This window comes from Nothoprocta perdicaria, unplaced genomic scaffold (assembly GCF_003342845.1).
Source record: "Nothoprocta perdicaria isolate Ctin4 unplaced genomic scaffold, notPer1 scaffold_31, whole genome shotgun sequence".
NCBI lineage: Eukaryota > Metazoa > Chordata > Aves > Tinamiformes > Tinamidae > Nothoprocta > Nothoprocta perdicaria.
In genome coordinates this window covers 1,186,041-1,209,698 of record NW_020455544.1, presented here as the reverse complement: position 1 = coordinate 1,209,698, position 23,658 = coordinate 1,186,041, and the positions used below count along the sequence as shown (strand labels likewise).

The 23,658-nt window shown below is 38.0% G+C and overlaps 1 protein-coding gene across 1 annotated transcript in view; it reads right to left on the bottom strand.

Annotated features, from left to right (window-relative positions):
* Positions 1-21,897, bottom strand: part of SLC10A7 (solute carrier family 10 member 7) — a 123,941-nt gene extending 102,044 nt beyond the window's left edge. Inside the window, exons 1-4 of the mRNA XM_026042598.1 lie at positions 21,891-21,897; positions 21,288-21,370; positions 17,269-17,405; positions 13,880-13,955 (exon numbers count right to left, since the gene is read on the bottom strand). Coding sequence (XP_025898383.1) covers positions 13,880-13,955; positions 17,269-17,405; positions 21,288-21,370; positions 21,891-21,897 — 303 coding nt within the window. The remainder of the gene's footprint in view (positions 1-13,879; positions 13,956-17,268; positions 17,406-21,287; positions 21,371-21,890) is intronic.
* Positions 21,898-23,658: the final 1,761 nt, after the last annotated feature.

Below are 23,658 nucleotides of genomic sequence, written 5' to 3'. Positions count from 1 at the left end.
CATCCTCTCTCATTTCCACTCCATGATATTTAGCAGTATAGTTCTGTAATTTGTTGCTGGCTGCATGAATGACATGCATTTCTTTTAAACTTGTAATTTTGTTTCTCTATGTATGAACAAACCAAGGAGAAAGCATCCACAAAAATACCTAGGATGAAATTCTCTCAGACTCTGGATGCTCTTACCTCCATATCAAATGCTCAAGGAAATAGGCTTCTGAATGGATATGTAAGAAATCCACATGTACTCTACTCAGTAAAGCTCATCTTCTTATATTGTAATTAAGCATCTCATCAGCTAATAAAATACACATATATACTCTGTCTTGAGAAGCACTCACCGTCCAAATAATAGCTATTTGCCTCCTTTTTTWAAAAAAAAAAAGTCAGAGGCCYAGTTTCACTTATTCGCAAAAAGACAGAAATTAACGTATTACGATTTTGTGCTTATTTACATATCTACTTCATGCTTTACAGCAGCAGCACATTTTTGCAAAAGAAGACTAGTTAAGACCAATTAGTGTTGCTGCTGGAATTAGGCTACTGTAAACCACAAGGACTCAGTTTTCTTTTGTGACTCCTATCCAGCCCATTGCTTTAATTTCAACAGAATTGCACCTGATTTTACTAGGGCAAAGGAGAAGAGYATCAGACCCAAGCTTCCAGGTAGCCTCCCTAGAGGCACAGGTGTTCTTTTGCTGGTAGCAGCTGGTGTGCTTTAATTAGCATGGAAAAAAATCAACTATTTCTTCCTAGTTTTGCAAGAAGGGAGATGGCACAGAATAAAACCTCAGCCTGTTACATATACTCTACAGGAAGAGATAACGTGACAAAACGAATGTTTTCTCTGCCTTGCATCACACAATTCAGAAGGAGCTGGAAGTCTGAAAGACAGGAAATGTCCTCAGAAGTTGCTTCTAGGGCACATCTCCATTAGCTTGAAAAAAAAATACGGATATGAAAAGATTCTCTTGTCCTCCACCACTTAGGAAGCAAACAGAAACACCTCGCAAGAGCAGATAAAGAAACCACATAGTCTGCTGGAACTGTTTCTGAATTAGATATCTACCTCACAAGATAGTGTAAGATAAGTTAGCACAGGGGCCAACTGCCCAAGCGAAATACAACCTTGAAAGGTTGAAGTGTTGCCCACCCCTGAGACCGGGCAGTTCGAAGACTGCTGCAGATTTCAGTGTGGTTGTGTGTTAATAAGGAAGGAAGGCAAATAACAGGCTGGAACTGGTTGGCCATTGAAAAGGGGAGGAGAAATAAAATCAGTGTGATCCCTTACACAATAGGGCAGACATGACAGGAGGTTTATATAATGGCTCCTGTGACTTACATCATGAAAAAAAACAACAACCAGATTTGGGGGGTGAGAGGTGGAGTTGGACGGGCAGGATGGTCAGGAAACAGTATTGCTAAGGCAGCAGTGATGCCTAAAGCAAAAAGTRCATTTCTAAATCCTGCTCAGAGAGGGTTCAGACTGGCACAGCACCTGGGTTATACACTGTCCTTAAATTTTTAGATCTCATGTTTATATAAAACAAGGTAAATCTGAATTAAGGTAGATGCTACTCTTTTGAATTTACATTCTCTAAAAAGGAGAAAATTTGTTACCCATAACACCGACCTAACATCAATGGAACACTCCAGATTTAAAGAAATGTGAAAAATAAACTGCTGGGAATCAACAACTAAGGCAAAGAAATGCAGTCAGTACACAGTAAGTATTTTGTAGTTATCTGCAGACAAAGATGACTGCTGTCAATGTTATCTGCTGGGAGCATGAGGAAGGTTTGAAAGAATAAAAGTAGCAGGATGGACATTTGTTATTCACAGGGTCATGACAGCAGGTCTCATGAAGCAGAGAGGCCTCAGAATGACTCATTTTCAGACGGGATTTGAGGACAGCAGTTTACAATACTGCACATTTCTCTGGGTATTCTGTACTTAAAAAGAACATCTATTGTTCCAACTTTCTCAGACCACAAACTGCAGAGAATCAGGCTATGCAGGTATCACTGACACAGGTGCTAGGAAGAACAGGAATGTACTCGTATTAATAGGCCCTGGAAGTTTGTGACTACAGTTAGGGAGAGAAATGCCTTCCAACTACAAAAGAGGTTGGCTGAAGAGAAAAGGAATAAAAAAGGCCATTGACTAAATTATTAAAATATGCACCTTAGAGAACATAACCTATATAGAAAGTCTCAATACAGATATTCTGGACCATTTGGATAATGAAAATATAGCAAGTATTTCTGAGATTCTATGTGACATTAACATTATAGAGAAATTGTTACAGGATATTTTGAAAATGACATATGATCATGCAATTTAAAAACAGAAGCACAAAATATATCCAAAGACCAGAGCTGAGATTTTATAGGCAACTTTAATGTTGTCATTTCTTGAATTCTAGGTAACCTGACAAACCAGCCTATGCTTTCTCTTCTCATAAGACTTCTAATATAGCACATACACTGAATATACGAAAGAAAAAGCTCCCTATGTTTAAAATAAAGTAACTTGCTTAAGTAGAAATAAAAATAAGAACCTTTCTTATTTGAGACAACCTTCCCTAGCTCCCGTTCTAAAGTCTTCTATCTTTAAACTTAGTTTCTGTATTTCCAAATAAATTGTAGTATCACCTAACAAAACCATAAGTAGTTGCTATTTAGAGTTTTAAGTCAAGGAATAAATATACCTTTTAACAAACACTTCTTAAACAGATAAAAAGATTAAAAACAAACAAAAAAAAMCAACAAAAAATAACACTGAAAAAATTTATCTAGAAGTTTAATGGCATGAACACTGGGATAAAGTCATACTTCTGAATAAAATCACAACAGTTGAAATCCGCTTGTAAATTTAGTATCCTCCACATTGCAGCAAATACAAATACGAAGATAATTTTTGCCTGTGGTACCTTAATATTCTACTTCTTGATGTAGCCCATCAAGGGCAAATTTCAGTACTTTTACAAGCAAATAGACTGAGCAGCATAAACTCGTCAAGAAAGAAGTGCTGTTATTAGCTGGGATACTTGAAAAACCCTTTTCAGGATGCAGGTACAGAATTCAGGCTCTGTATTTTTGAGATTTCCATTGCTCACAGGCATTGGAGAAATGCGTGCCAGCATAGTCTGGAAACAACATAAAAGGCTGCTGAATAAAGCCAACAAATATCCCTTTACACTGACAAGATGACAGTGTGGGTCTCTAAAACCTCAGTTCTGCTCCTAGAGCAAACATTTGCCTRCTTCACACCTACACGACCACTTGTTTCACATCAAGCCCACTTCAGGCTTTTCCGACATTTCCCTCCAACGTTAGTTCCTTCTGCTTTACGTGGATTGTCAACGAACAACAGGGACTCCATATCACTGTATGCAAGTGTGCTTTAAATAGCTCTGCAGTGACTGAATATCACTGCATCTTACTAAATTATATTTGTACACCAACAAAGAACTATTGTCAGAAACTAGAGAAGGTATCAATCAGCTTTCAGAAAGCTGTGTGCTATGACAAGGGGAGACAAGAGCCGAAAAGAGAATTTTTCAAAAAGCAGTCTTCAAAATATTACAAAAAATCCATCATTTGAAAGCTAGACTAAAGCTAGAATGGATGATGAATATAATTCTGATCTTCAGTGTCTGCATTAGTAGCTATAAACTCCCTATCAATAATGTGAAAGCGTTGGTGAATGTTTCATGCCCTCATATTATGTCTGAGGAAGAACTTTTCAGACTCCATTATGTCCGCCATGAACTTGATCTTTCACCTCTAGTGAAAACCCTCTTATAACTGTAATTCTAAAGTTAATGATGAGAGATTTCATTTACTTTCCAAGCACAGATAAAACCTTTTTGAAATACACTCTCACTGCCATGACCTTGGTCTATGACTTAAGAGTTCACCACATGTAATAATTTACTTTGCCTCATGGGGCTCATTGAGATCTCCTTTTAAAAGGTTTTGGATATGCAGTTGGAGTTGAAGTACTCACACTTACATATCAAAGTATATATCCCTCTATGCACTATAGATATTTTGCAGCARTATTGACAAATTCATTGAATTTAAGATCATTTCAGAATATAAACAGCACACTAAAAATGTTCAGCTAAGCAAAGTCATCCACGCTAGGATCTTGCCATTTAGGGCATTCTGCTGCAATCACCTTTCTAGAAAAGGGTTCCTCAGACTTTCAGAATTTCATGGAATTTATATATGTAAATTGTAAAATTAATTCAGGAGTCATATTGTTGCTCAGTATTTACTGGCTCAAAAAAATCATCCTAAGGGAGTATTACATATATTCTTTTAGTTTATGTGCCACATAATTACTAGACATTGTTATACTTGTATACTAGTGGTATAGCCAACCGATCTGTTCCCCCACACCTCCAAGTAAATTCCTCCAGAAATAATACCTGCCTTGAATTCAAGCGCTACTTTATTGCCTTGGTCAAAAAGCACACAGCTATGGCCTGCTGGCGCTAAGCACGCGCTGCCGGATGGCAGCRCCTCAGCCAGGAGGAGCGCGGCTCCTTCTGCCTGCCGCAGGGCCCCTGCCTGGCGCTGTCCGCAGAGCAACCCAGCTCCCTCGGGATGCGTCCAGGGGCTGCGGCAGGGCAGGCTTGGGAGACACTGGCCTGCGCTCGGGGAGGTCCGGCTCTGTGCAGCCAAGGGACGTGCAGCGCCAGGGAAGCCAAGGTTGGTGCCTGGCTCRTGGAAGGGATGCACGTGGCGAGGTATGGAAGGGGTTGGCACAGATYGTGTTTAATGCCCACACTTCCTCCCTACCACCACGCAGACTCGGCTTCCGGGGGGCTCCACAGCAGAGCGAGCGTGCCAAGTCCCTGCRGCGATTCTCCCGCTCCTCCACATTTCATAAACRTGGCCGGTTTCTTGCAGGGGCTTCYCACAYGAGCACGGAGCTTTAGCTTCTGCTACAGCCCCTCTGAATGGGGCTGCTTGCCCTTCATCCCTATTAATTTAGAGGTGTGAGAGGAAGCAGAGGATTTGATACAGAAAAGGCACAATGCACAGGAGAACACCTGCAAAAATACTAGGTGAGCGAGGACGCAGCCTGCTGCAGGGACCTTAAGCCAGACAAGGGGTTTCCAGGAGGCGTGTAGCTTTTCTTCAAAGGAAACACTTTACCARCACCCTGCCATTTTTGGGTTTCCTCAAAAGGCAAATATTTTCAGAAACTGGAGCCTAAAATAATGATTTTACATCAAGGAATACTGCTCTACTGCTCTCCACAAATGCTCAAACAAAACCAAGAACAACAAAATCAAATTAGTAATATTTCTCAAGCACCCTATCTCCTCTTAAAAATAAAATAAATATATAAAAAAAAGGGTTTGGACCTGCTTTTTGTTTTTATATAAAGGAATCTAGGTTTTTTGGGGTTTTTTGCCTGTTCATATAAGGCAAATCATGCCTGGTTTTGCTCTTTTCTTCTTAATAGACACTGAATACAAACATTCAGCAGACAATTTAAAAGAACAATAAAACCTTCACTCTGTCCTTTCATAATCATGAAAAGAGGTGAACAATTTTTTTTGCAAAAGATTGAAAGATAATAGCAAAATTAACTGAATATGCTGCTTCATCTTTTAGAAGCATATTTTTGCAAGTCATAAATTAATGTTACATGTCTACAATAAAGGAAATAAAATAAAACCCTCAAAAATACTGAATTTACAAGCTTGTTTGCTCTCCACCCTATGTTGTATTACTAGCCAGTCAGCCAATACTTTCATTCATGGCAGCTAAAAATGTGCTTGCATAGAAATAGCAAGAATTCACAAGTGAAATGCTTTTGGATTTAAAAGCTAATCACAAATATACGACAGAAGAAATAATGTAACGTCTTGTTAAAAAACAGTATTTAAAACCTGTACACTTCAAGAATGATAAATGCTATCCTCGACTAAATCCACTAAAGATAATCCTACAGAGCAATCTGTCTTCTCCATTGACATTTTTATTTTCTCCAACTTGTGTGTAATGAGTTGCAAGCAGTCAAATGCAAAAGATACTTTTCAACCTTCAAAATGTTAGCAGCGTTCTATACATTGTCATTCAAGTTGCTTTTAACAAAAACACTGAACTCATGCTATTTCTGTCAAATCAATGTGGGTGTATATTAACTTTCGGTACTCCTATAAATACATATTTTATTCACAAAGCTGAGGCCACCAACAGTCATGATGAACCATGCAAGGGAGCCCCTTTTCTTGCAAGAGGGTCCGAAGACACAGAGAAAGACAACAAACAAGATCCTTTATTGTTCATGGGAGAAAAATAAAGCATCTTCAAGCAAGAGAGGCTGCTGTAAAGGTTCTGCTCTATTATAATAGTGGTTTAACATCAGCCATAACATAGGCAATGATTAAACTGTGCACTTATTAAATTAAAACCAATATTAAATTAGCACTTGTTTTGTAAGCCAAAAGGTGGCGGAATAAAGAACTAGAACACATCGTATCACCAGGATTCAGCAAACAGCACCACTCAGGCAAAAGAAAAACATTAGAAAATGACCTCTACACTATGAATACAGCTATCAGGCAGGCATTTGATGGAATCAAGATTGCATAAGACACTTCTGTGGCAACAAAGTCTCATGGCTTCAGAAAGTTATCACCTTTAGAATGATGATTTCCAGCATCCCGGCTCCTTGCTATCGAAAAGATGAGCTCTCCTTTGAAAGACCATTCAAAAATATTTCATCTTCCCTGAGGAAGTGAAATTAAGTAAAATACTTCTCATGAAAGAAGACCACACCACCTCCTGCTTAAAGAGCCAGAAAAATTAAACAACAGGGGGTAGAGAAGCTGATTTTTAGCAGGGCAACAGACCTCGCTATAAACATTTTAAATAAGAAAACTTCACTCAGACTGCTAAAAATGCTTGTTTTGCATAGCTAACACGTCACACACCRCTCCTCTATAAACAAAGGAAGCTCTTGTCTCCTATACATTCACACTAAACTAACCTGCATGTAGAGCGAGGTAAATAAAAATAATAATAAAAAATAGTTTTTTTTAAAACGCGCTTTAAAAGAAAGCACTTTTTGTCAAGCGTGAAGCAAGCTTCTCCTGTCCTGGCTTCTTTCGGTCACAAACAGCTCTAAGGGTCACTGAGTATCTCATAGCAGATGAGAACACGATGTCCCCAATCAAGCACTGCAGAACAGGGACACCAGGCCTCTGAAGATGCACTTAAAAAGTCAGGTCTAGGACAGTCAGGCAAACTCAGTCAAGAGAAACATTAGCCTATGTAGACTCCTGGTAGTTTCCAGCCACCCCGTAGGCAATCTGGGATAATTTAAACAAGTTTCTATGGCTTTCTAGATTTGGCAGAGCTACTATGTGCACCCCAGATATGGGCAGGCAAACTTGCATAGGCTGCAACCTCTGTGTTATATCTCCTACAGTAAACAGCATTATACACTTATGAGATTTATTATCTTTTCTCCCACTTCTCTCATCTCTTTGCTCTACACAGTCCTTGCGTACAGCCTCAAATCTCATTTGTGTGCTCAKTGGGACAGATTTTCTTCCATCACACTGCCACACAGTGGGACTGAGATAGGGTCCTCACAGCAATGAGGCGGGAGGGACAGCAGAAATCTAGATTTGATGCTTTTACATGCAGAAGGAAAGAAGGCATAAAATACATCCCTGGCAATTTACAACAATTTTAAAGTCTCTCCTACAGGTTCCCAGAAGCACAGAAGGGAGGCTATTTCCTTTGAACACCATATGACCCTTGTGAAAGGGCCATGAATAGATATATAGGCAACAAAGGAGAAAAATACATTGTTTACTACAAGTCTAATTCAAGCACTGATACCTTAGGGTAGTAAATGAGCTACTTTTCAAAGCTACTGAGAATCAAAAGCTTTCTACAAACTTAATTCAGGAGTTTAGCAGTGAAACACTCAAACAGAGGGATTTCAGAAGCCCCACTACTAATCTAAATTTGTTTATGCTGATTTAAGAGCAAAGTTGAATGCTCCTGAAAAATCTCCCTTCCCTTCTGTGCTTTTTTTTAAATAGTGGAACTGTATTAAAACCACTTGTGACAAATGAAAGGAGCATAGTGAGAGAGAGGAAGAAAAAAACCCACAAGATACAGAAGGTTCCACAATTGCTTTGGGTTATAGAAGACTTGAGAAGGTCAGTGATGAACTCCAGAGATATCTAATGGAGTTATGTGACTGGGACACATTAGTGATGAAATTCATATTGTAAGTAATAATTTGGGATACTCCTATGCATTGATGGATACAAAATGCACTCGCCACTCAGGAAAGAAAAAACCTCCAAGTGTCAATAAAYAGTTCAATAAAAACAATCTGCTCAAAGCTCAGTAATGATAAAAGAAAAGTAAACTCTTAGGATACATAAAAAATTAGACTGTAATACTAGAATACAGACAGTGAATTTAATAGCACACCAGCTCCTATGTACAGACACAGCTTATGCTTACAGTTATTTCTTTATATTTGTACATGTACGGTGCACACATTTTCTCAGAATTTGTCCTCTGACACCTACATTTTCCAGAGACTTCAGTGCAGTATCTAAAGGGCAAAATTAATTACAGTTTCATCTAGAAGTACTTAGTCTGTGTGGGAAAACAAAAGTTATTGCTTTGGAGAAGAAAAAAAAAAAATCATTACTGGCTTTTCCCTTTTACAATGTGAAATTTAAAAACAATAAAGCAAAATTACTTAGCTGTTCATAAAAAAATCTAAAACTTATCTGTGAACAGTTTAAGTGTAATTTGGAAGTTAAACTTTATATAACATCACTGCAAGTGAAGAGAAAAAAGAACTACATTAGGGAAAACAGCTAAAGCAATGACAGGTATAATCTATCTGAAGATCTTAAACAATCTCGTTTCATAATATTCATGTGTTACCTTCCCAGGTAAGCACTCCTGGTACACTACGCATCACAGTATGAATCACAGACCTTCTGACCTCACAGCTTTTTTAAAAATACTTTATTTTGTTTTTACAAGGTTAATGGGCATATATACACAGTTCAAAGAACTGTTCTGATATTTTTAGAAAAAAATCGATATCTTTCCTGTAACTTTATAGTGCTGTTAGGGTTCACTTTTTTTCCCATCATTTACTYATGGTAAAAACTCCAATGCTCTTTAAAATACCTCCTCAAACTACTGTATGTTATTTGTTGTGAAATGTTACTATTTCCCTTTGACTCTTTTCTACAAAGGCTAGCTGTGTTCCTTTCAAACTTATATTTGTTTTCTGCACTAAATCTGCTTAGGAAAAAAACCCCACAAATCTAAACAAAAAAAACATATTAGAACTCTTTTTAGATATCTTCAGAAATACTTTTCTAGCTTTCCTCATTATTTACATGTTTATATTTCAAAATCCTCTGCCTAGAACACCTTATTTTACCAAAGGCCTATCACTATGTAAATTGCAAAATACAAAACATCACTTGAGTAAGACTAAAAGCTATAGTTTAASAGAACAAAAAATTCAATGATTTTGTTGTATGAGATAACAAAATAGCCCAAGTATTTCTCAATAATATGAACTGTCTGCCACGATTTATCTGTACAATTCCATCACAGCTCTTTCCCATTATGTTACATTTTTGAAAAATGTCATTAAGCTGCCATAAAAGTCATCTCAAAATGTTTTTCTCTCAAACTGATAATAGACTTATAGATCTAATTTTCAACCTCTTTTCTTCATTACTTTGATTCTTAAGGAGAGTATGACATTTGCTGTCTGAATACTTTGTAGTCATATCTGGCATCCCTACAGCATTTCTGTCTGAGGATCCCCAAGCTCTGAATACATTTGCCTTTACAGCACCTTCAAATGCTGACATATTTGCTTGTCTTCCTTTTGCAGAGATGGAAATAGTTAGAAGCAGATTTTTAAAGACATGGGGGCTTATAATTTCATTGAGAAGTTACAAGAGCTTTTGTTGTTGTTGGAAGAGGGTGGGGGGCATCAAACARAACAGGGTTTTGTACTGTAAGATATCACCATTCTGACATTTCTTGGCTCAACAAAAATTAAGAACAGAAGACAAGCTTTCTGCCCTTTCTTTTTGGTTTTGTTTTCTTTTGCATGTATTCTGAATTTTTTCTGTAACTAGAGGGACTATCATCTTCTGAATCCAAAGATTGCATAAATATTACTAATTACAGAAGCTAAGTAATAGACGAATCTTCACCAAATTAAAAATTAGATTCATTTCTCATGGTGATCCCTCCTCAGTTTCTTATCACTTCACATACGAATTGCTTTTTGTTCAGAGGTTTAACATATAYGAAATAAAATTCAACACCATTCTTGAAGTTGGATTTTTCAGGGACTAAATGCAYCAGCAATTTAAGCAGGGCACAGGCTGTTTTTGCAAGTTCCTTGTAGAGTTAATGAAAGTAGCATCACATAGGAGGAGATCACAGGTGAAGTATAGGAAATCAGGGAGAAGAAATGGAAGGACAAAACAAGAGTTGAAAAAAAGCTGACAAAAACCCACGTATCATTCGCCTCTACCAGCTATTTCTCCAGCACCCACTGGTATGTATCTTAAGTSTCTAATCAGACATTTCCAAAATGTGGAAATGGTATTACTGGTAGCACATAAGCTAAATATATACGAAGTAGTASAGAAAGACTGTCTTGACTGCTGCTACTGCTGTTTGTGGGCATATTGGAGGAAAAGATTTGGAAAGCTCATCTTCATTCTCCTGTAACAATGGTACTGAAACTGAGCCAGTCATTCTATTTTATTTGCAGCTAGAAACTTCTGGTCTCCCACTCTAAAGCCAACATCAGATTTCACCTTCCTCGATTAGAGTAAAAATTCCAACAAATTTATAAAAATCAGATACTGGTTCTCAGTTTGCTTAGTCTTTTGATGTCCTTCCATAAGAAGTTGAAGAACTTTTGAGCCACTGTCTTCTTTAATGTACATCAAGAAGATTAAGTTTAGATGAACTTTTTATGAAATACACTTTAGAACAATTAAAAAAAAAATACTTGTAGATAGTATACTTGCTATAAAACACAGACAGCACATAATAATGAAGGCTTTCAGTTTACCTGAATTTGTACCTGGAGTACCAGAACATTAACTTTTGAAATGTCAAACAATTTAATTAGATATCTTAATATTAGCTTTTAGTGGCCACATCTTCCCAAATCAACAAAAGCAAATCTTCTATTCTGTGCTCTCTGGCACATACCATTTAAAAAATAAATCTTTTTAAGATCAAGAAAAGCACATTATTTTTATCATCTGTTAACCAAGTTTCTAATTGATATGCAACAAAATGCCCAGCTACCCCAGCAATCATTCATGATGGAATGCACTTTAAGCTAATAGTTAATCAACTTCCCCCTAAAAAAAGGCAAACAAACAACAAAGCTCTTACATAAGGCTTCCACACACAGAGGCCACACAAACACAGAGAAGCACTTCACAGAAAAGCTGCTCTTATCCATTACTTCCAATCCCAGYGACACGGTACCCCACTCAGTGTTATCCAACAGGTTAATGACAGAGCTACAAATAGAAGCCAGGTCTCCTCAGCCCCAGGCGAGTCCTTTCCCTACTACACCACACTGCCTGATGTTTCCTTGAGAATTCTCTCAGGCCAAACTGAGAGTCAGTCAGTTCTATTAAAAAAAAACTAAAACACTTAACACCATAACATAGTCAMCCACCTTCTGCTATATCTCAAGAAATCCAGAGAGGCCTTTAGAGCATCTACTCAGGTTGTGCCTGTACTTCACAGCAGCAGGACACTTCTCAGACTAATTAGCTCATGTGGAGTTCCCTCACTATATTGCTTCTGAGCTAGCTCATTTATCTCCATATATTACATTATGCCATAGACACACCCTCAGACAAATCAATTTTTTCAGGTAAGGAAAACACACTTGATGAAGCAATAGCTGTTTGAGAGAKAATTATCAACAAATGTTATCACTATACAACCACTTTTATTTTCAGTTCAYTTTCTGGTTTAAATATATCTTCATATATCAGAAATTATTTCATTTAAWACAGGAGAAAAATGCATTGTACCTCTCATGTCAGAAAACAGAAAGACAACAATAATTTAGACAAAATTTGGTTAGAGGATAAAAGGGTGTCCTCTAGCATCAGGGATGTCATTTGCTGTTCTTCAGACCAATTAACAACAGTCTAAGTGTAAGAAGTTCAGATTCAAAAAATGTTTGCACTGTAAACCTGTTTGTTTGCAGCACTTTGTCCATATAAAGCATGTTTAAAGGCACGTTTCTCTTGCACATCTTCCTCAAGCCTTCCAACACCAATCTAACACTAATCCCTGGTTTACTCTGTCTGTGCTGCCAGCATCTCCCTGTGAAAACCACTAACAAGGTAGGTGCTTTTACAGTTCATCAACACCAGTCCAGTACTGAAGAATTAGAGGTTTGTTTGCCAAGAATACAGTTACTTAAACCAGAGTCATGCAGTAGCGTCAAGTTTTCAAATGAGCTATAATACATGTACACACCCTCACCACATGAAAAGAATATTTCAAAAAGAAAGTCTAATTTTCAAACTGAAGCACTTCTCTCATCTGCACGGAAATACTTATGAAATTTTCTTCAGATAAYCCATTATACTGACTTTTCCATAGCATCCATTCCTTGTTCCAAGAACAGGACAAATAGCACTAACACTGAATGAGTACTCATTCAATACCTCTCTTTTTCCCTGCTGTTCAATATGTGGCATTTTGATATGATTTACAGGGCCTATATGTAGACTCAGAACTAGAAAGTTTCTCATTTCTCTGTTGCTCATTGCTATATACCTGAATCATTACCTAATACTAATTAATTTATTCACTACACAGCAACTCCATCAGGCAATTTTATGATCCCCATTTTCACACAGCAAATGGAGCCAGTGATGTGCATCAGGATTGCCCATAATTAGGGATGCTTGTCTYGAGATGCTTCAGGTCTCTCAATTAAACAGCACTTTGTCAGTACAAAGTACAATTTCAATCTATTTGAGTACTATCGTGTGTTTTCAAAGCTGACATAAATCAGTCCCAAGAGTCTGAGCTCAGAAAATGAGAAGTACCTAAATAAAGTCTATCTAAAAAAATGTGGTTGAAGTGATTTGCCCCATGACACACAGACTGAATTAAGATTTGGTTCTAATCCTCCAGCATGGTACTCTCAGCAGGCCCAGCTTTAAAACTCATCTCTTCTAGTCTTCTCCTCCCTCTTTCTCACATTCCTTCCAGTTTCGGAAGTATGGGGAAGCTTTAAAGGAAACAGCCTCCTCATTAATTATCACACCTAGATTCATTTCCTAAACATTGTTTCTAAAAGTATCAGGCATCTTGCTGAGAAATAAATAGTCTTAAATGACATCAGTAGATGTTACCTTAAGGCAACAAAACTCGAGTTTGCACCAAAAATTTCAATTTTGCGACTTTTTTTTTTTGTATTGAGAACTTTGCATTATGTTACTGACAGAGCACTCCAAGCTTCCAGAGTTTTATTTTCCTGCAGACTCAAATAATATAATATTTAWTTTTTTTGCATGCTCACTGTCCCACTTGCGGCATTCGCAGCTTCTAGAACGGGAAAGTCCTGCAATAAGGCAGGACACCAACCAATACCCAACCTTTAATTCTAAAAGATTGAAGTGTTTTTGATTTACAAAGCACAGTAGTGGCATGCTGCAGTCAATGTCTGTCCACACTGTTTCTTCATAAATAAATCATGTGTTTTTTAAATTGTGCTAAAAAAGGTCAGGAGGGGGGATGGGGCATGAAAGGATTGAGATCAAAATGAAAACTCACCTCATTTCCACCAACAGCTTTGGTTAAAATTACTGCAGAAGACACAGGAGGTGGCATGCAGCCTACTGTCTGCAAGCTGCAAACAACAAGAAGAAATGTTACATTCCTTGCATCATGCAAACACTCTACAACCTAAAAATCTAAAATACTAAATAGTTGAGTCCATATGTACTTCATTTTCAGTCAATATATAATACAAATCACAATTAAGCTTTTTATTTAATGAATTTTAAAAGGCATCAAGTATTTTATTTTTATGCAGAGTTTTACTTCTTGGCAACATCATCTGACTTCTGTTTATGGAAACATCAACAGTTTTCCCCTGCACTTAAAGTTTAAAAAGTATAATTATCTGTCATTTCTTCTGTTGTTTGTCCATCACGATTATCAATGGATGTAAGGGCTGCTGCAAAGTCAGAATAGAAAAACTGCGATCTTTCTTCTGTTTTAAAATATAGTCCACAAAAAGCCATTATTGCAAAACAGAGTTGTATCAAACATACAGTTGGAAACAACCAGGAATATACTGCAATTGCTCCCAGGGAACTTTAGGGATGAGCAAAATAGGCCTTCTGAAGAAAAAAATGCATTTAGTTGGATGGAACTGTAAAGACAGGAAATACAAAAAAAAAAAAAAAAAGTGTGGATTATCAAAAAGCAAGGACTCCATGTATGTTATTAAGTACTGGCGTGTGACACAGTATCCCTGTTCATGGCAAGTGCTGGTGGTGAACTACTTTGCACCTGTAATTCTATTCTCAATTCTATTCTATCCACTTTGTCAGCTACAGACACAGTAGGAAAGAAAAAAGGCTTCCAACATGTGCACTCTATGGATGCAACCACAGGAAGTGCCAAGCATTGCCTTGGAATTGCTTAGTGCCTTTAGCTTATACACAAGCCTCTGAAAGCAGGATGCTCTCAGTGGTTAGTGGCGTAAGCACATAGTGAAAAGGAAAGACATGGAAAAAAAGAAATAGTGAAAAGCAGGAAGCACAGGGCGATTCTGATGTTCACCCTCGGTATCGGTTGTGACATCAAATCTCTCCTATAACAGTAACTTAATAGCTTGCTTCTGGAACTCCTTACCTGCACTAATAAAGGATGAGCAAGTTCAAAGCTATCAGRAGAAGTATGAAATGTGTGCAAGTGCATTCATCTCAGTTAAAAGGGATGTTACACATCTTAAGACAAAGGTTTAATAAACAAGATCCATGTGAAAAATAAAAATATGTGTTTGGAATGAAAAAAAATCACCCTCAAGATATGATTCTAAACATGCTCCATACAAAAATGTAAGTCTACAGAAAACAGGATATATGTTAAATGAAAATGATTTTAATCACATGCGTATCACAGCATTCATCTAAATTGCCCGTCAATCTTTTTTTCCTTACTTTATTATCAACTCCATGCAACACACGAGCATCAGGTGACTCCTATAATGGGCAGCAACAGAGCACTGCAGACAACAACGTTCCACCTGCCCAGGCAGCGCTCGCTACACGTTAGTATTGTAGGACCTGCTGAAGGGCCATAAGCACAGTCAGGTCTGTTGATGCACTACGGACAGCTAGACAGGAGCAGCGTGTCTAGCCACACCTGCAACTGCCAAAGCTGCCCCTCGAGCRAGGTGCCTCACCAACGGCACTGTAATGCCATACGCTAACAGGCAGAAGCGAACACAGGCAAACATTGGATAAGCTGCTCCATGTTCCTTTGCAGAGGGATCCTTTCAATACAAAACCTCATCAGTTAACAAAAAAAAAAAAAAAAAAAGTCAAAAACACACCAAATATTAGTTTCTCATCCGTTTTATATATTTCAACATTACTGCAGAACAAAAACAGGATCCCAGGCAGAGGGGGAAAAGTCCACAGTACTAAAGAAACATACACGAAAAGCTGATAACATCTGAATTTGCCTCACAAATAACCATCTGTTTTGCTGTAAATGTTATAGAGGGTGGGAGAATCTACCATTCATGAATTAAAACCTGAAAGCAAGGCAGGAAATTAACTGTGGGCTTGACCATGTCCTTTAGGCATAGCCTTATGTAGACAGTAGCACAGAACTACAGTCCCCGTGGGAGCTGCCCTGCCAAAATGAAGCTGAATGTCCTTGGGAGCACGTGCCTAATTTTTCCAGGCCTTTKTAAGGACTATCAATTAGCTCCTGCTCCAAGCTGTGCTAAAGACATGTGATGAAGAGAAAGCCTCTCTAAACTCCATTTTATCACTCCACTTCCTCAGTAGGATACTTCAGTGTTCTGAGGTAATAATAACTACGATTGTGGGGGCACTCAGGTAAAGTTCCAATTAGAGTGCATGAGGCACAAGCAGTTCCCCTTCTTTTTGCTCCATTTTTGTGTTCATATGTATATGAGTAAATGTGGACATCTTCTACTCTAATATGCATATTAAATGGTCTTATTGGACCATTCTTTGAATAAAGMCAACATACTACAGTGTTACAATAATAAAGATAAAACATGGCCAGAACAGAAACAGTACTCAATGAGTGAGTGCTTGCAAGTCTGCTTAAAGCATATAGAACTTTGTTAGCTCACAAGTAAAACACAGACACCACTCCACGAGCAGGAGGAGGAGAAAAAAAGGCCATTTTAAAATGCTTAGTCACCCATAACATRTATTTGTCATGCACACATTTGCAGTTTCACTTGTGTCTATGTATATACATAAACATACACCTGCACACATAACTGAAAATGTGCCCCTTTAAGAACCAGAGTGACATAAGAAGCACCAGAGAAAGAGGGATAAGAAGTAGTGTAAGAAATTAAAGTCATCAAAATTCCTTGAGCTTCATACTTCAGGAAGAGACTGTCATGGATTAGGAGGAATTGAAGCTTGCTGTTAAAAAACCCATGTTTTGGCCAGCTTCTACTCATCCCAAAGTTCTCCGGTAAAAGCTTTATTCTCTTTTTCCCCCCCCCCTCCTCCACCACTTAGCCAGGAGCAGATGCTGTACTCTAATCTGGACATATGCAAGAGATCATCAGTACAGACTGTTTGAAAACAGGACAGAATACCAATACACGCCATACCTAGTGTGTATTCATGGGCATGTGTTTCTCTTCAGCAAACATTTTCTTTCCCCTCCACTCTCCTCGCAACCTAGCACAGCAGCTGCCCATTGTGAAACTGGAAGCAGACCTGTTGCAAGCTCCCTGCATATGTAACTAACTGAACCMGGTCGCTGAAAGCACAATCTCGTGTGTAGTGTGTTTTCAACAGCAAAGCACTGAGGCACAAAAACAAACAACAAAACCTGTTCACAATACAACTCATAACACACATATTGCATGATGAGCAGCCCTTTAAAGAGATAGCAACAAACATATTTCAATCTATTATGTTTAAACATACCCTTTTAAAAGCCATTCATTTATAGGTGTGATTGATAATAGCTGAAGAAAGAGCCAGATTGCTGTTGGGAAGAACACCAGTGTAAAAATCTGGACAAAAAGGTGTAGTTTCACATGCATCAAAGCACTTGTCAGCTCCTGCAAGAGAAAAAGAAGAGAGGAAGTTGCAGTCATAGCAGCCAAAGATCATGTTTGTGCTTTAAAACTAGCATCATCTTTATAATACAAAGAAAACGTATGTCAGAGGCACCTTTAGGGATCATCCATTCTCCTCTTTAATAGCCATGGACATCCAGACAACATAAAGGCTCTGTGTTCCCTGAGTTTTTCTCAAAGCAATTGCCCACCTCCTCAGTACTAGCATAGTTCTTAACAGTAGCTTTTCAGCTGATAATCTTATCACYATTGCACTGCTTCAATGCCTGTGTAAGCTATACTGATTTATTACTTACTTTATTGACTGCTAATAACAAGAAAAAGGGGATGTTGCAGTGTCCATGTGATTTAAACTTTCCTTAGTCTAAAGAGAGCTATAAAGTGCAATTCTTCTTTATACCAGCAGAAAGAGATCTTTGTTACAAGGAGTCATCACCCAGGGGCTTTGTTCTATTTTGCTTTCCTCAATGAGAGGAGAGCAAACAAAGTAACAAAGGAGATTTTGATTATTTATTGTAATAGGAAACCTTACAAAAACTACTGAATGTCAGAGTTTGCCAATGAGAGAGCTCACGTATAGAAAGAAATTAGACCGTTGAAGAACAGCTAAGAAATAAATAACAAGCCAAGTCAGTAAATGCAGCAAAATAATGTGCAAAACTCAGTTGGAGATTGAAAAAAAATATAATGAATATTATGTTGTTATTCCACCATACCTTTCATTAAAAGAAAAGCACTCTAAAGAGGTGAACAAGGATCATCTGGAAGTATAAGCAATTAGGCACCATGCCCTTATTGTAACACAAAATAAGGACTTCAAATTAGCATCTTGACTCTTAACCCAGTTTGATGAAGACAGCACCACAACATTCAATTCTTGGTTAACTGAATGAATGAAGGGAATTTGAAGAGGAAAGGGTTGTTTGTTTTTTAAAGAAAATTCTCAGGCAGGCTACTTTCAGCCTACACACACACAAAATATATATTCCTTAGACTGAAGGTCAAATAGTAACGCAAACAGCTTTTGCCCTCTCAAGCACTCTGCAAGTGCCTTGCCTCAAAATACTAGAATCCTCAAAAAGAGTGACCACTAGTCACTAGAATCCTCAAAGAGAGCTGGCATCTCAGAAATTATGCTAATTATGACTCAGTTTCCCCTCACCGAGTGCGGACACAGGTTATTTTGTCTTCCTCAGTATTTTAGACTCTCAGAAAGTTTTGGCAAGTTTCTCTCTGGTCAGCGTAAGCCCTTGTTACCTCCCATTTACACTAAGCTGGTCAGAGCTGCACTCCTCTGGCAAACGCATACACAGAGCAATAGTGTTTTCAGTGGGTCACCAGATTCCTCATTTAAATGTGTAACTAAAGTACAGTGCTTAATTTCTTGGGGCCTACAGTAAGACTTTCATAAAAAAAAAAAAAAAAAACAAGCTAACCAGTCACCAAAAACTGAAAAGGTGTCAGAGTAAGGTGCAGTCAAATGTTCTTGCAATTCCTGGCCACAAGCACTTTTTATAGACACAGGAGCACCACAGTCATCCTTAGTTTTGAAAACGTGATAGGCTGTGCACAAAGTAGCTCTCCCTGAAAGCTCTCCTTTACTTTGTAAAATGCTTTCTAAATGCATGTTAACAAGTAATTTTCTGAGCATGCATTTTCACAACAGATAAAGTTCAAAGTCTAAATTTAAAAGAGCACTGGCCATTTCTGCTTTTTTATTAGATTCTTTTCTTCAAGGAATACATGTTCAGTTAAATCTTATACAAATTCTTTTCATGAAATACCCTGTTACTGAAGTCAAAATAGTAAATATGCAGACTATTCAGAACTAATTAAGACAAAAGCAGAAACAACTTATTTTGCAACTCAGTAAGAAGATATATGTAATAAATAATACCAACCTTTGATTGTGTTTCTCAAAACACTATAGGATATATTAAAAAAAGAAAAAGAAAACATAGACCAAAGCATTTTAATAATAGCATAACCTAGCCTCCTAGCTAGATTCAGGACATTTCACAACAGTTTTTATTATACTTTTTTCTTTTTTAAGTAGCAGCACTAGGACTAATTGCTGTTTTTTCCCCCCCTTCATTTCTGCTATAGGGTTAGAGGATAAAGAGTTACTTGATGAAATATAGAGCTAGATGCACACTACCACCTAGTTGGACACGCAGCTCGTGCAAAGACTTTACTTATAGATACATTCCTTTCAGAACCATACAGGAAAAAAGTTAGATGAGTTTAAAGTGGGGCATGACAAGTTGTCAGGAACTTGTCAATCATACCACCTTAACTGGAAAACATTAGACAGGGGAGATATAGTAGCACTGGGAATCAAGCCAAGATTCTGATTACACCACATTTCATTCTCATTCTGAGAAGCTTTACAAATCTGAAGTTTCAAGGATTCAAGGTACTAGAATAAAAAGTAGTTTTTCATTTTGTCTTCTGCATGCAAAGATTTTTAATACTGAATGCAGAAAATAACACTCTAAAAGTGCCCCTCAGGTTCTGGGTTTGGGGTCCTCTATGGAAAACTCCAGTGTCTCTTTGCATTAGGACACGTTACTGTTCCAATGAAACATAAATYGATGTTATTCTTTCTTCCACATGTGATCACAATGCTCTAAACAGCTGCTACAGAACTGACTACAATTATTCCCTTACACTGCACACGGGCAGAATCTAGAGGTCCCGGTGTCGGACTTGCCTACCTACCTAATCAAGCACAGGAAGAGAGRACCAGCATCAATTCAAACAGTCTTCACCTCACACATTATCATCACAGTCACGATACAAGTACAGAAATTAACTTTTCAGTTCAACATATACTGYCCAAGGCCCACTGAAATTTAACCCAGAAGATATGGCAATACAGACAACACCATGATGCTTTCTGGCATTAATTYGAGAAACATGCAAATGACATGTTAGCACAGAGAACAGAGTAAAGGAAACCAAGACACTAAACTAAAAAAGACATACAGTGTTTCCCTTCAATCCTGGCTACTCAGTAAGAACAGGCACCTCTTCTGCTCTTCTTGGCATATTGCAATCACTTCCTGTTCCCTCCTCAATTTATACTTCATCAAGAGGTTTTCTCCTTCATCTCCTTTTACTGTCAGATAATTGTTCTTAGGAGAGAGAAAAAAAAAAAAAAAAAGAAGAAGAAAAGTGCCTGCAATGTGCTGGAGTGTAGGAACTTTAAGTCTACCTGGCCACAAGAGACAGATAAATCTTACAAAAGTCTGCTCAGACTTTGTATGAGTTATACCAACCATACATCTACAGAAAAACCCCCTTCTTTTATTGATATTAGCTGCTATCACAGGCCTACCCAATGTGATAAAGTCACTAGATCTTAGAACTTTATCAGCATAAATGTGAGAGAGACAAGCACACAGCCTTACTTAGGGAACATGCTGGCATGACACGTGAAAGAGACGTTGAGATCTCACAGCTGTTCTCAGTGCCTTACAAATGCAGGGCAACTCCATGCAGCTTCTCTACCTAGCTCCCTATGAAGTTCCCCTCTAGATTCACACAGTTCTCCCGCCTGCATCTAAACTGAGCAGCTGGACAACATCATGGAACCATGGTGCAGAACAGGTAGACATGGCCCCTGTGGATGGGTGAACTTCCTTCACATTCTCCTCACAACCTACACTGCCTCATCAAGATTTTTTTCCTGAAGTAAATGGGGGATTACTTTATAAAAGTCAAATTTTGATCTTTTTTTAATCAGCCGTTCTCAACATAAAAGCCTAGCAATTAAACATTCCAGTTACATTCAAATTTGATCAAAAGTAACACAAGACTTGTAAAACAAAACAAAAATGAAGCAATTAGAAATTACAATACCTCCGTTTTTAACGAGAGTCCACTGTTAAAGAATATAGCTGAAACAGCAATGTAAGTTATGGTAATTTCTGGTTTCAAGGGTCCTAAAAAATACAGACACAAAGAATAAAGTGAACTACAGTTAAAATGATAATGATATGCATATACTGTATCAAAGTAAATGAGAGTATTTAAAAGAATATCTGGAAAAAAAAAGTCTGATCGTTACAGCTTATTTTAGAAGAGTAGGGTTTCCTATTAAGTTATAGAAATTAGTGCTATTTATTTTTAGATTAAAATCAAGTAGTAAGTGGAAAGGGAGGTATAATGCGATCAAGACTGGGCACACATGATTACAGGCCATTAGGAACTACAAGATAAGTTTCACAAATGTGGAAAAGGGAAACTTCCCAGAACTTCCCTCCCTCTCAGAGTAACCCCACAATATCAGTCAAACTCAAAGCAAATGCTCAAATGAAAACAGCAGCTGCTCTCTCCACACAGGCATCTACATCATTCACATATCTACCTCTCACCTCGCCCAGTACACACACCTGTGTGGCTGTTAAACCAGTATCTTGCAGAGAATTCCTCAGGGATACAAGGAATATTATGCAGGGATACTCTGCATAATGCCCCCACAGCAGGACGGTGGTGGAACGGTTTGTGAGAGCCCCAGTGTAACACCTTCCAGGCACCCTGTCGCAGCAAGGCCAATGTGCACAGATGCTTGTACTCCCAAGGGTTCCACTATATTAAAGGCTTAGGCTTGCACATATTTATATACCTTCTTCAAGGATGTTAAAAATCAAATATATCTCACACACCTATAAAAGTGATGAATTTCCTTAATACTCTCCACTCTTGGAGACTAACAAATGTCAAAAGTATACATTCATTTTCTTTATAACCATCCAAACAGAAATTTTATTGAAAGAAAATATTAACAGTGTACTTAGGGCCAAACTAAGATCTGAAATCTGCAAGTGAGACAATTTAGAATACAACTTTATTTTCCTGATTAATATTTGATTTAGTGACGSTAAGTTATCACGGCCAAAACTGCAGCAGCAAACAGACCGGCCTTTACTAGGCACTCCAGAAGAGAAGCTCCTTTCTTCTCTACTACATGAATGACACATTGATGGTCACACAGCACCAAGGTCAAGGATCTCTAACTTAGAGGGATTTGATCGAACACTGAAGCTACTCAAATTTGCATCTAGAGTCATATAAACCTGCTCCTGCTCTCAGAGACAGCTTTGTTGATGAGACCCTACACTTCACACTAAAGAGATGCACTAGTAGGACAAACTAAATGCAAGCACAAAATATATAAAATAAAAATGAAAACAACCTATATGAAGCACCCTGTAAGCTAAGTCAAGTTTCCAAAGTTAAAGCAATGAAACATATGGCTAGTTGCACAGTTTTATAGCATACTAACTGAATGATCAATCAAAAAGAAAAAAAGGTTAGAGAAGTGCTCTATGCATGTGCGCATGAGAGCCCACACATTAGTCAGACATTCTGTAGACCAGTTAGTCTAAGATAATGATTCTACTAGGATCCAACTTTGCTGTCACACGTTTTTCTCTGAGCTCTTGCATGGAGGGAGAACTCGGCCACTACAATATTCATGCCTGCATGCAGCACAGGACCCTGCTGCCAAGCACACAGGCTTGATTCAAATTTCCTGCAAGAGATGGATCAGGAAAATTAGTTTCACAAATGAACTAAACATAGTAAATAAACTCGCTCATCAAATAGAGAGAAAGAAAAAAAGGGAGGGCTTGACTTTCACCCTAGAAGTGGTAAGAATGGCACAAAAACTTGGTTATTTGTGGCACACTGTTCCACTGGTATGGGTGTTGGATCATTCAGTAATGTCCTGCAAATTGCTGTGTGATTTGGTCAGCTGGAAGATAAAAAATTTAAAATTCTTTTCCATATGCCGGTATTTCTCCCTTCCCCCATTTTTAAAACTCTTCCTTATGGTTTTAAAAAGGACCAGGGAGTAGCATAGGTTCAGGGATCGGATATAGGCAGGGGAAACATGCATTTGTGAGTTTTAAGCAATAGTTGCATGCTTTTGCAATCAACTTGTTCCAGGAACACTACCAAACAAAGGCCCAACATCATTTTAGCCTAAGAGATCTCCTGTTACACTGGTCACAATGAGTTTGGCAATCAAAACAAAAAGGGACAAACTGGTGAATGTTATGGAATTAAAGTGGTCCCTAAAGTCTGCTAAACACAGAGGCTCAGAAGCTCCAGGTGTTAAAAAGGATCCTCACACAGCAGCAAATTGCCTACCCTGAACTCCATGAAGCACTGGAGCCTTAGTTGCCACAGCAAGTGTTCAGAACCATTTTTAAAGTCTTTTTTTTTT